The sequence below is a fragment of the Bubalus bubalis genome, chromosome 2 (genome assembly GCF_019923935.1).
Source record: "Bubalus bubalis isolate 160015118507 breed Murrah chromosome 2, NDDB_SH_1, whole genome shotgun sequence".
Taxonomy (NCBI): Eukaryota; Metazoa; Chordata; class Mammalia; order Artiodactyla; family Bovidae; genus Bubalus; species Bubalus bubalis.
In genome coordinates, this window is record NC_059158.1 from 74,389,957 (window position 1) to 74,403,558 (window position 13,602).

The 13,602-nt window shown below is 39.4% G+C and overlaps 1 protein-coding gene across 3 annotated transcripts in view; it reads left to right on the forward strand.

The window, feature by feature from the left end:
* WIPF1 (WAS/WASL interacting protein family member 1) overlaps positions 1–13,308 on the forward strand; it is a 129,945-nt gene extending 116,637 nt beyond the window's left edge. For all 3 annotated transcript variants that reach the window (XM_044933579.2, XM_044933575.2, XM_025274620.3), the window contains 3 exons: positions 2,264–2,479; positions 3,194–3,307; positions 10,184–13,308. In XM_044933579.2, coding sequence (XP_044789514.2) covers positions 2,264–2,479; positions 3,194–3,307; positions 10,184–10,239 — 386 coding nt within the window. In that variant the 3' untranslated portion in view covers positions 10,240–13,308. The remainder of the gene's footprint in view (positions 1–2,263; positions 2,480–3,193; positions 3,308–10,183) is intronic.
* Positions 13,309–13,602: the final 294 nt, after the last annotated feature.

Below are 13,602 nucleotides of genomic sequence, written 5' to 3' on the forward strand. Positions count from 1 at the left end.
CTGTTCTTTTACAACCTGACTTTTAATGGCTGCATAATATTAAATCCCACATGAGTACCTTGGCTTATTTATTAGTCATGTGGTCATACAGGCCATCTCTAGAGTTTTGCTGTTGCAGATATTGCAGAGATACATTCTTAGAGCTAAATATTTGTTCACACCCCTGTGTATTTCTTTTGGAAAAATTTCTAGGAATGGAATTTCTAGGACAATGGATATGCCTAGTAAACTATGGATTTCATAGGTATTGCCAAATAGGCCTCTAAAAATTCCCACCAATTTATGTTTCCACAGGGAACCTATGAGAAGTCGTCAAGGGCCATCTATATTTTCAGAGGAGGTTTGGCTTCATTGTTAAGGGAGTGCTTTAGAATTTGACAGAATGGAGTCATATCCTATTCTTCCATTCACTAGCTTCCTGACTTGAGGTCTTTAATCTTCCAATATCTCTAAGGCCTTGCCTGCTATCCTGACACTCCTCAGGGTTATCATCAGAATTAAATGAGACAAGTGTGTAGAGTAGTTGTCTTATTTCCCTGCATGTAGTTCAGTTCAGTTGCTCAGTCTTGTCTGACTCTTTGTGACCCCATGGACTGCATCAGGCCTTCATGTCCATCACCAACTCCTGGAGTTTACTCAAACTCATGTCCATTGAGTCAGTGATGCCATCCAACCATCTCGTCCTCTGACGTCCCCTTCTCCTCCTGCCTTCAGTCTTTCCCAGCATCAGGGTCTTTTCAAATGAGTCAGTTCTTCACCTCAGGTGGCCAAAGTATTGGAGTTTCAGCATCAGTCCTTCCAATGAATATTCAGGACTGATTTCCTTTAGGATGGACTGGTTGGATCTCCTTGCAGTCCAAGGAACTCGAAAAAGTCAATGATCATTTTTATTATTATGCTGCCAACAGGAAATAGAAATGTTTTCTTTTCTGTTATGCTTGCCTAGGTTTGTAGCTAGGGGCTATAAGGTTGGGCAGTTAGGAACATGAACAGTTACTTTTAAAGAGAGATGTTGGGGTTGATGAGCTTACGCAGTACCAGGCCCCATAGTATTGGAAGTCTAGTTCGCACGTAGGGACAGTAAGAGTAGTACTACCACTGCCTTTAAGCCCACAGCGTATGAGCCCCTTCTTCCCCCAGTGAATCTACTTATACTGACTGGGACTCCAGCTTTGAGAAGCAGATCGGGCAATAAATAAACCCTGCCAGGTGGGGCACTGAAGACTCCTTGAGATGAACCAGGGCTGGGTGTGCCTCCCACCTCCATTAGGGATCTGAGCCAAGACTTCCAGGCAGGAATATCTTCCATGGGTGGGTCATTCAGTATAAGGCCCTCTAGTTGGATTTTGAATCTGTAGTTAACAAAAGATATTTATACTTAAAGCACCATAAGATGTTGTGTTTACATAAAATGCCAGCCTCTTGCTAGTGGAACACAGTGCTGAAAATCAGGCATAACTACTAAGGCCATTTTGACTTGCATGAGAAATGCTCGAGTTCCTTTTATATGCTTTTTGACTATTTCTGGCAACAGTGCAGTGAGAAAGGTGCTCTTTTGTAGACAGGAAATCAAATTCCATAGGATAATCAGCCTGTGTGGGGTCGGTGTCCTGCAGGAGCATTTATAACCATGCACATTGATTAGCTGACTGTCACTCCCTGTGTTAATCTGCCTCCCCAGATTAAGAGGAAGAACCAAAAAGGAACTCCTGCTCATCTCAGGATGACTGATATTTGGTTTCCTGATCCCACTTCTGTCTGGAAATAGATCATATGCATCACAGAAACATGCTTGTATAATTAGCAATAATACTCTGCATTTAAAAAGTTAATTCCTCTGGAGACCTAAAATAAGTTCATAACTATCTTATTTTTAAAACATTTACTTAATAAGTAGTATGTCACAGAAACTAGTTCAACAGCTGTTTATAAGGAATTTTAAATGTTTTTAAAGTACAGTTGTCAGTATAAACAAATGATTACCTGTTCTCAACTACATCATCTCCAATATCAATACTGACTCAAAGCCAAATAGCCAGTTAGCCATCAGTGTGCATTTGTTCCACATGTGTGTACATTTGTGCATTTTTGTGTTTATATGTGCCTCATTTCTTGGCTAAAGCTCCTAGGAAGTCTCCACCATTTCTCTGTTTTCTCAAGTAAAAGGGCATGTATCCAGCGGCACTCTGTAACTGCATGTTGATGATAGTAGTAACATGGTATGTCAGGTATAGCACTAAATGTCATTTTTCTTTGGCTCCAGGCCCTCTCCCACCACCTCCTCCAACGAACAGAAATGGCAGCACATCTCGGGCCCTGCCCGCCACCCCTCAGTTGCCGTCCAGGAGTGGAATAGATTCTAGTCCCAGAAGTGGGCCCCGGCCTCCCCTTCCTCCCGAAAGGCCTGGCACTGGGGCACCTCCCCCACCTCCACCATCAACATCAATTAGAAACGGCTTCCAAGATTCTTCATGTGAAGGTGAGCTGTGGTCCCAGCTATAATGGGGCAGCAACTGAGTGGGAGGTGTGTTTGTATGTTTGCGTGAACATTTCTTGTTTGTGTGACCTCCATTGTCACCACATTGCACAGCACTAATCTAAGCATTCTAGGGCCACTATGATTTCAAATGAAAAACAGTAATTGCCTTTTCCTTGCAAAAAGGCAGATCATTATTCTCTGTTCCTTGAGTTTCATTTTGGTTAACTTTCCAAAGATTCTAGAATTCTGAAAAGAACCATTTTTGTAATTTGCTTTCTTATTACCTACCTTTCTGAACAGTTTGCTATGGGTTTGAGACCTAATGGCCTGCAGGTATTGAGCAGCTTATCCCTGACATTGTTATCAGTTACTCTTTCCACTGGGGAGGAATAATTAAGAAAAGTATCCCAAACCCCAACCCCCATCTCCTGAGAGGAACTGGCTGGGTCCTAGTCACTCTAGCTAAAGTCACTTGGATCTGTCTTTGGTTTGATTTGCAGACCAGTACATTTTATCACTGATAGTGATAAATGACACTGTAATTTCATTTGCAGTAATCAGTGACATTGGTAGCATTTGGGGCTTTTCTCTAAACTTCTAGATGTAAAACCAGATGTGATCTCTGCTGTTCTATTTCATTCTGTGTCTTTCATTATATTAGTCTTCAGAGCAGATTGTCTGTTACTGAAGATACTGTTTGTTTCTCTTCCTCAGATGAGTGGGAAAGCAGATTTTACTTCCATCCGATTTCTGATTTGCCACCTCCAGAGCCATATGTACCAACAACCAAAAGTTATCCCAGTAAACTGGCGAGAAATGAAAGCCGGAGTGAGTATTTCTACAAGGGCTTTTAGATGGCTTCATACTTGAGTAGCCTGGGTCATACACAACTGAGGGTTGTGTAGGAAATTCAGGTCTCTTGTCTGGAGTGGGGAGATTTCTGAGAAATTACTCCTGGATTTGGAACCATTTAAATTCTAGTAAACTCTCCTTCTACATTCATTGAGGAAAATGGAGACATCCCGAATGCATATGAGAAGCGATTATTTTAATGTATCATTATAAGTTCAAAATACCTTTAGTTTGCTAGTAGGTTAAATTTTATTATTTTGGTTATTTGGACAATCTTTCCCCATTTTGATCTTCCTAAAGATGGCACAATTAGAGTCTCTTCTATTCCTACTAGTTTTGAGACTGGCAGAATGTCTCATTAGTTATAAAACTCACTGTAACTATTTTGATCTTTTAAATATAAATTTACAGAGCATTACATGAAAATAAGTATGCCTATAATCTCTCTGCATAACAGATATTTTCATTTTACCAGGTTCTCTTTAATTTTTATCTATCTAATTCTGATTATATAGTTATAGAATATGGGTTTTGGGTGATGAGATTTATATAACATTGCTAAGTATATACTTCCCTATTTTATCCCTTGGTTCTTATTTTACAGGATTCCATCAAGTCAGCATATAATAATTTAGTTTACCATTATTGGACATTTAGATTTTTTTAACAAAAAATTTATACAGCTAAGGAAGAATTAGTGTGAAATATACATATATTTTTGATGGGGCTCTGTCTTATAACAATGTTAGCTTCAGAACCAAACTCCCAAGCCACAAATGTGTGGAGAAAAAGTGTATGAGCATGTCAAACAGCTGTCACATATCCCTAGCCTTGTGCTCACTGTCCAGCAGAACTCCTTCACATACTCTGAACCTACTGACTCTTTCTTAATACATAGTTCTCAATTTTTGGTTGGTTGGTTCCCAGCTTTAGAGCAGATTAGTATCAGCTGAAGTCAAGGTTGGTTAGAAGCAAAATCACTGACTTTGGGGAGATGATAGGTGGCAGTCTTGGGTCAGAGGAGGAGCTAGGGACACAGCTATGCTAGGTATCACCACACAATACCAGATACGTCTAGTGGGTTATTAAAAATGGAAAAATTTTGCCTTGTGCCTCTGTTGAAGAACTCAAAGAGTTAGAAAATATTTTAGAAAATTTTCCCTGAAAAAAAAATGCCAAAAGTAAACAGAATATTTTACTGAAAAGACCAGTTTAAGTCCTAGAAAAAGTTATGTGGAGTACTGAATTCTAGATAATGCCTAATAAAAGAGGCATAACTGTAATAAAATTATCATGCAGGAGTTGGTGGTTGAAATTTTTGGCGAAAAAGTCTTCACACGTGACAAATATTCTTGAGTTTGCTCTCTCCTCATCCCACCCTATCTGTGCTATTTATATATGTAAGTCAGTAACAGAATCATCCTCCCCAGCCCCTTTAGATTTTTAATTTAATAGCTGAACACATTCCTTCCCCCTACCTCCTGTCTTCATGACTGTCTGCAACTTGAGGACTGGAACTGTGTCCCTGCTCACTACTGTGTCTTCTGCAAGTGGCACAGAGCTTGAAATACAGTAGGCATTTAAAAATATTTCTTTAACTGGTGAATTAATTTCCACAGCTCTCCAAAAATGTTCTTGTACCTTTAATATTTCTAGCATTAAGCATGTTTAATATTTTATAATATAACTGATCATATCTCTAACACAAAGTGCTGTGGAGTGGTTTTACCCTGCTCCTGTACCTGCCTCTGCCTCCAAGCAGAGCTGCCCTGGTAGGGCACCCAGACAGCCCTGAATAGCACAGCCTGCTTGCAGCTCTGCACAAGGCCAGCCTTCGATGTGCTAACCATTTGTGGTGTTATCAATTGATGGTCAGGGCTTCGTGACAGATGGCTGGCTTACATCTAGGCAGTCTTTCGTCAGGTCCCTGCCCAAGAAAAGACCTGGTTGGGATAAAAAGAGGAAGAGGTAAGGTAATTGACAGCCAGTGTTTTCCTCTAACTCCTCCCCTTGGCCAGAGATTTGTCCTAACTCAGAAATCCCTAAGTGGGCTATTTTGGTTTCTGTCAGAAAAGTGGCTGCCTGCTGAGGAATCTTGTCAGTGCCAGCCCACCTGAGTCTAAAAACAGTGGCCATAGCAGACCTACCTAATTGACATGAGTCCCTGATTGACCTGCTCACAGCATCTGAGCACCTGGCTTTATGCCTGACACCTGTAAGATCCTCAAAAAAAATGTGTATGGGATAAATGAACTTTTTAGTTGTGAATGGGTTTTAAACCAAGTTATGGTGTGCTCATAGCCTACAGATATGCATAGTTTTTAAAAGAACACCATCAAGACAGAGAAGAGACAACCCATGAAATGAGATAAAATATTTGCAAATCATATATCTGATAAAAGATTAATATCTAGAATATATAAAGAATTCCTTCAACTCAACAACAAAACCCAATTTTTAAAATGAGTTGAATATTTGAATAGATATTTCTTGAAAGAAGATATACAGATTGCTAATAAGCACATGAAAAGATGCTCAACATCACTAATCATTCAGTTCAGTTAGTCGCTCAGTTGCGTCTGACTCTTTGTGACCCCATGGACTGCAGGATGCCGGGCTTCCCTGTCCATCACCAACTCCCGGAGCTTACCCAAACTCATGTCCATAGAGTCAGTGATGCCAACCAGCCATCTCATCCTCTGTTGTCCCCTTCTCCTGCCTTCAATCTTTCCTAGCATCAGGGTCTTTTCCAGTGAGTCAGTTCTTCGCATCAGGTGGCCAAAGTATTGGAGTTTCAGCTTTAACATCAGTCCTTTCAATAAATATTCAGGACTGATTTCCATTAGGATTGACTGATTTGATCTCCTTGCAGTCCAAGGGACTCTCAAGAGTCTTCTCCAACACCACAGTTCAAAGCATCAATTCTTTGGTGGTCAGCTTTCTTTATAGTCCAAATGTCACATGACTACTGGAAAAAGCATAGCTTTGACTAGATGGACCTTTGTTGGCAAAGTAATATCTCTGCTTTTTAATATGCTGTCTAGGTTTGTCATAGCTTTTCTTCCAAGGAGCAAACATCTTTTAATTTTATGGCTGCAGTCACCATCTGCAGTGACTTTGGAGCCCCCAAAAATAAAGTGTCTCACTGTTTCCGTGATTTCCCATCTATTTGCCATGAAGTGATGGGACCAGATGCCATGATCTTAGTTTTCTGAATGTTAAGCTTTAAGCCAACTTTTTCACTCTCCTCTTTCACATTCATCAAGAGGGTCTTAGTTCTTCATTTTCTGCCATAAGGGTGGTGTCATCTGCATATCTGAGGTTATTGATATTTCTCCCAGCAATCTTGATTCCAGCTTGTGCTTCATCCAACCCAGCATTTCTCATGATGTATTCTGCATATAAGTTAAATAAGCAGGGTAACAATATACAACCTTGACATACCCCTTTACCGATTTGGAACTAGTCTGTTGTTCCATGTCCAGTTCTAACTGTTGCTTCTTGACCTGCACACAGATTTCCCAGGAGGCAGGTCAGGTAGTCTGCTATTCCCATCTCTTTCAGAATTTTCCAGAGTTTGTTGTGATCCACATAGTCAAAGGCTTTGGCATAGTCAATTAAGCAGAAGTAGATGTTTTCTGGAACTCTCTTGCTTATTTAATGATCCAACGGATGTTGACAATTTGATCTCTGGTTCCTCTGCCTTTTCTAAATCCAGCTTGAACATCTGGAAGTTCAGTTTACATACTGTTGAAGCCTGGCTTGGAGAATTTTGACCATTACTTTGCTAGCATGTGAAATGAGTGCATTGGTACATTTGAGCATTTTTGGCATTGCCTTTCTTTGGGATTGGAATAAAAACTGACCTTTTCCAGTCCTGTGGCTACTGCTGAGTTTTCCAAATTTGCTGGCATATTGAATGCAGCACTTTCACAGCATCATCTTTTAGGATTTGAAATAGCTCAACTGGAATTCCATCACCTCCACTAGCTTTGTTCATAGTGATGCTTCCTAAGGCCCACTTGACTTTACATACCAGGATGTCTGGCTGTAGATGAGTGATCACACTATTGTGGTTATCTGGGTCATGAAGATCTTTTTTGTATAGTTCTTCTGTGTATTCTTGCCACCTCTTCTTAATCTCTTCTGCTTCTGTTTGGTCCATACCATTTCTGTCCTTTATTGTGCCCACCTTTGCATGAAATGTTCCCTTGGTATCTCTAATTTTCTTGAAGAGCTCTCTAGTCTTTCCCATTCTGTTGTTTTCCTCTATTTTTTTGCATTGCCCACTTATGAAGACTTTCCTATCTCTCCTTGCTATTCTTTGGAACTCTGCATTCAAATGGGTATATCATTCCTTTTCTCCTTTGCCTTTTGCTCTTCTTCTTTTCTCAGTGATTTGTAAGGCCTCCTCAGACAACCATTTTGCCTTTTTGCATTTCTTTTTCTTGGGGATGGTCTTGATCACTGCCTCCTGTACAGTGCCACGAACCTCCATCCATAGTTCTTCAGGCACTCTATCAAATCTAATCCCTTGAATCTATTTGTCACTTCCACTGTATAATTGTAAGGGATTTCATTTAGGTCATACCCGAATGGCCTAGTGGTTTTCCCTACTTTCTTCAATTTAAGTCTGAATTTGGCAATAAGGAGTTCATGATCTGAGCCACAGTCAGTTCCTGGTCTTGTTTTTGCTGACTGTATAGAGCTTCTCCATCTTTGGCTGCAAAGAATATAATCAATCTGTTTTCAGTATTGACCATCTGGTGATGTCCATGTGTAGAGTCTTCTCTTGTCTTGTTGAAAGAGGGTGTTTGCTATGACCAGTGCATTCTCTTGGCAAAACTGTTAGCCTTTGACCTGCTTTGTTTTATACTCCAAGGCCAAATTTGCCTGTTACTCCAGGTATCTTTTGACTTCCTACTTTTGCATTCTAGTCCCTTATAATGAAAAGGACATCTTTTTTGGGCATTAGTTCTAGAAAGCCTTGTAGGTCTTCATAGAGCTGTTCAACTTCAGCTTCTTCAGCATTACTGGTTGGAGTATAGACTTGGATTACTGTGATATTGAATGGCTTGCCTTGGAAATGAAGAGAGATCATTGTCATTTTTGAGATTGCATCCAAGTACTGCATTTCAGACTCTTTTGTTGACTATGGTGGCTACTCCATTTCTTCTAAGGGATTCTTGCCCACAGTAGTAGATATAATGGTCACCTGAGTTAAATTCACCCATTCCAGTCCATTTTAGTTCACTGATTCCTGAAATGTTGATGTTCACTCTTGCCATCTCTTGTTTGACCACTTCCAATTTACCTTGATTCGCTAGGAGTCGGACACGACTGAGCGACTTCACTTTCACTTTTCACTTTCATGCATTGGAGAAGGAAATGGCAACCCACTCCAGTGTTCTTGCCTGGAGAATCCCAGGGACAGGGGAGCCTGGTGGGCTGCCGTCTCTGGGGTCGCACAGAGTCGGACACGACTGAAGCGACTTAGCAGCAGCAGCAGCAGCAGCATGGACCTAACATTCCAGGTTCCTATGCAATATTGCTCTTGACAGCATCGGACTTTATTTCCATCACCAGTCACATCCACAGCTGGGTGTTGCTTTTGCTTTGGCTCCATCCCTTCATTCTTTCTGGAGTTATTTCTCCACTGATCTCCAGTAGCATATTGGGCACCTACCGACCTGGGGAGTTCATCTTTCAGTGTCCTATCTTTTTGCCTTTTCATACTGTTCATGGGGTTATCCTGGCAAGAATACTGAAGTAACTTTTTTTGGTGGGATCCTACATTCTCTTGTCGATGGTTGTTCAGCAGCGAGTTGTAATTTTGGAGCTCTTGCAGGAGAAGATGAGCGCACGTCTGTCTACTCCGCCATCTTGGAGTCATCCCACCACTAACGGTTAAGAAAACACAAATCAAAGTACAGTGAAATACACTTTACATTCATTAGGATGGCTGCTATCAGGAAAGCAGTATTAAGAAATGGAGAAGATAACTGAATGTCCAACAAAAGGGAACTGATTAGATTAACTATAGTAGTATTAGGATATCCAACCAGTCCATTGTAAAGGAGATCAGCCCTGGGTGTTCTCTGGAAGGAATGATGCTAAAAATGCAACTCCAACACTTTGGCCACTTCATGAGAAGAGTTGACTCATTGGAAAAGACTCTGATGCTGGGAGGGATTGGGTGCAGGAGGAAAAGGGGACGACAGAGGATGAGATGGCTGGATGGCATCACCGGCTGGATGGATGTGAGTTTGGTTGAACTCCGGGAGTTGGTGATGGACAGGGAGGCCTGGCATGCTGCGATTCATGGGTTCGCAAAAAGTCGGACACGACTGAGCGACTGAACTGAACTGATACTTCTATAATAAAATGCAATATGTCATTAATAATTGTATTTATAAAGAATGACTTAAAAATGTTCAAATGATCCTGCTTTTGAAAGGAAAAAGAACAGATATACACATAACGTTATAGGTTATCTCCAGGTGGTACAAGCATTAATGAATTTTTGTTTTGTTTTTCTCATCCATATTTTCTCAATCTGTAATATATATATGTATAATCACATATACTAAGTTTGTGATGAGAAAAAAAAGTAATTTTTAAAGAACTTTAACTTCCCACAAGTTCGGTGGCAGGTCCTCCTTCTCTAGTAAAATTTGTTCAGGTCCTTACCTGCTTCTCCCTTTCATTTCTCATGCATGTGCACTCGTTGTTTACACCCTTGATCATGGGTAGGCGGGGGGTCGTGGGTACTTTTGCAGCCATTCTTGAGTTTTACAGTGAGAACATAAGTTCTCTAACCAAAGTTTGTATTTTGTCTAATTTTTCATCAAGGTGGATCTAACCGAAGAGAGAGGGGTGCTCCACCCCTGCCTCCCATCCCGAGGTGATCCTTGCCTGCTCGTCTACCACTCAAGCCCCAGAGCTCCTTCTGTCATTGCTGTCCAAGTCGCACACACTCCTCCTCTGTCCTCCCTCGTTCCCTTCATAATGGCAATAGGGAAGAAGGGAGGTGATGTGGGAATATGTGTGTGTAGGGTGCGTATGCAGTAAAGGTATGCACCTCGCTTTTTATATTGTGTATATCCTTAAAGCTATTGCTTGCTTCAGCTACAGCCTGTTGGCTGCTTTGGGGATCAACAGGCTTTTGTGACAAGTAGGCAGCAATGAAATTGTGTCCCAGCTTTCAACCAACCAAATTCAAACATTCACTGCTTTTTTGCTACAAACCACAATATTAAGGTCCCTGAGAATTGTTTGTTTCCATGCCTTTTTTTTTTTTTTTTTTTTTCATGTTTGGCCTCCTGTCTGTTTCCATGAACCACAGACCACCTAAACAAGTTGCTTACATAAAATATTTTCAGTTACAAGATGTCCAATCTTGGGCGGTCTGAGGTAAGCCCTGGGACAGAGCTGTTCAATAGAAATATAATGTGAACCAGGTATACAATTTTAAAATTCCTAGTAGCAACATAAAACAGGAAAATAGGTGAAATTAATTTTAATATATTTTATTTAACCCTAATATCCAAAATATCATTTCAACTTGCAGTCAGTATAACAATTTTAATGAGATATTTTATATATATATATATATATATATATATTTTTTTTTTTTTTTTGGTACTAAGTCTTCAAATTCCAGTGTGTACTTTACACTTGAAACACATCTCCATTTGGACGTGTCACATTTCAAGTGCTCAGTAGCCACACATGGTTGGTGGCTACCATGTTGGACAGTGCAGATCTATAAGATAGAGCCTAGTGCAGACACCTCTTGTTTCAGAAACAGAAAAGGCCAGATGAGCTATAGCAATTCAAGAGGTAGCTAAAAATAAAGTTAGGACCCTTGTTTGGCAAATAGTTTTCCTTAGATTTTGCTCCCTTATTTTCCCTCTTCCCTTGAAATCTGTATACAAGTGTTGCATCACAGTACCAAGGTCAGAAATTGATCTACTAGGGTTTACAGTCATGTGGAATAAAGCCATTGAAAAGAAACTGAAAGCCAGTCCGGGGCTCTCTAGCTGAGAACCAGCTTCCTTGAGCTCACCTGTTGGTTGGCCGCCTGCCTTATGCATTTCAAGTGGCTTCACGCCTCTCCAGCCCAGCCTGTTCCTTAGGGCAGGAGGCTCATAGGCTCTATAGTTGTAGGGGAAAGTCAGGGAAAGGTAGCAAATCAGAAATGTGGAAGAAGGGAACAGATTTTAATTGATGGGCAAAACTCTAAAATTCGAAATCTGATGCTTATGGGGTTGAGAGAAAGAGACTGCTGCTGGAAATTGGAGGGAACTTGTTTTGAATCTATCTGGGAGAATCATTTGCCTTGGATCTATGCAAATAAAGCTCCCCCAGAGGACCATAGGGATGAGCCAGCCTTGCCTTTTTTGTATGATTTTGTTTACAAAACTTTACTGGGACTTTTAAATCTAGCTATAGACTTGGAAAAAATTATTTCCATTTAGATGTTTTATATAGTTAATTATGTTTAAAATTACCATTACTTATTTTTTAAAAGTTCACAGCTATATATGTATATGTATATCTACCTAAACTTTGTATCATGGTTTCAGTGTATTGTTCATGTATTCCTGGGAGATGCTAACAAGAAATCAATCCAAAGAAAAATTTGAAAGAAGCATTCATATTTATAGAATAATTGTTTCATTTTTATAAAATCAAAAGAACTTAGAATTCTAATAAATGGGATGTCTAATAAATTATGAAGTTGCCCATTTGAGTATATTGTATTTTTCAACTTTCCTTGCCAAAGTCTTGGGCTTATTAATACATTAGAAAACTTGGGTTTTTCCCCACTTCTCTACCATTCTGTTTGTCTTTCATACATTCACTTGGGGCCCTTTACCCAAAGAAAATCAAGGAATAACAAAAATCAAGCTGTAACAAACTTGGTAAAGTATTTTCAGAAAAAAGCTTTTAATCTCTAATATTTTGATAATATGGCATCATTTTATTTTGAATTCTTTGATCGGATATCAATAGTTGGTAAAAATCCCTATGATAAAAGCATGTTGACCCACTTCAGAAAAGATGGAGTTGAACTCTCCCAGCAAATATGGCAGAGAAAAGTCTGACTCCAAAGAAATGGGTCTGAATTTTGTAAGGGGTAGTAAGAATAGCTAATTTCTTTATATATTCCAACTTTGCAGGTACCATCCTAAAGTGTGAAACAGGGTCACAGCTCAGAGTTGCTATTCATCCAGGATAGAGATGTTTTAAAATGTATTTTTAAGTGAATATTCCATTCATAGATGTACACCCTTTCTTGTACACCCTTTCTTTGAAATTTAGAAACCTAATTGTGTCCAAAACTTTGAATAAATTCTATGCTAAAATCTTTAACTATAGCAGATAACAGAAATTAATACATCTTTCCCTGAAACCAGAGCTTACATATGTTTTTCCCCATAAAATTTCCAGATAAATGTATTCAAGATGCAATACAGTATTTTAACATTTACATGTCATTTATATGGAAATGTATTACAGTATTAAAATTCAGTGTTTGGTATTTATTTCAGTATGCATTTTATTTAGTAAAAACCAAGAAAAATGTTTAATCCAATGGTGCCTTACTTGGTGATTTGAGAGAAATTGACTTTTTATGTCTAAGTAGCAGATTATTTGCATATTTGTAAAAACTGTTAGGCCTTTATATTTTAACTTGTAATACCAATTTTGTTATTTTAGTAGCAGAAATGTGATGACTGTTAAATAGTGCCCAAAATTTTCTGGCATGATGAAATTAATGTCTCCCTATTTATAATGAGGGACTGTAAAGCAAGAAAATGTTTTTCATACCACTGCACTATGTAAACATGCACATTTTGATACCTGTGTCATCAGGACAGCTTACATGGGGGGGGTAGGACCTACCCTCGATATCTGCGTCTTTGTAAATTAGCCAGACAATAAATAAAAGCAGAATGGTCAGACTGTCATCTGGTGGGTTTTATTTTAAGTACTGTCTATGTAAATATAAGTGAGAAAACAAGTGTCTGATTTCTGCTTTATACTCTGGTAAAGACAGACAAAAAAAGAAGAAGGTCCATAGAGTAAGTAAATACTTAGTGCAATCCACTTTTAATCTCCTTGTATTTCCTGAGAACTTGCCTCTTAGTCAAAATTTGTTGTCTCTTTACCTGAGGCAAACGCCTCTACTCTGAGGTAAATGATGGGTGGTGGAAGGAATGGAAGATGTAATTACAAAGATTATCACTGACACTGATAAATAA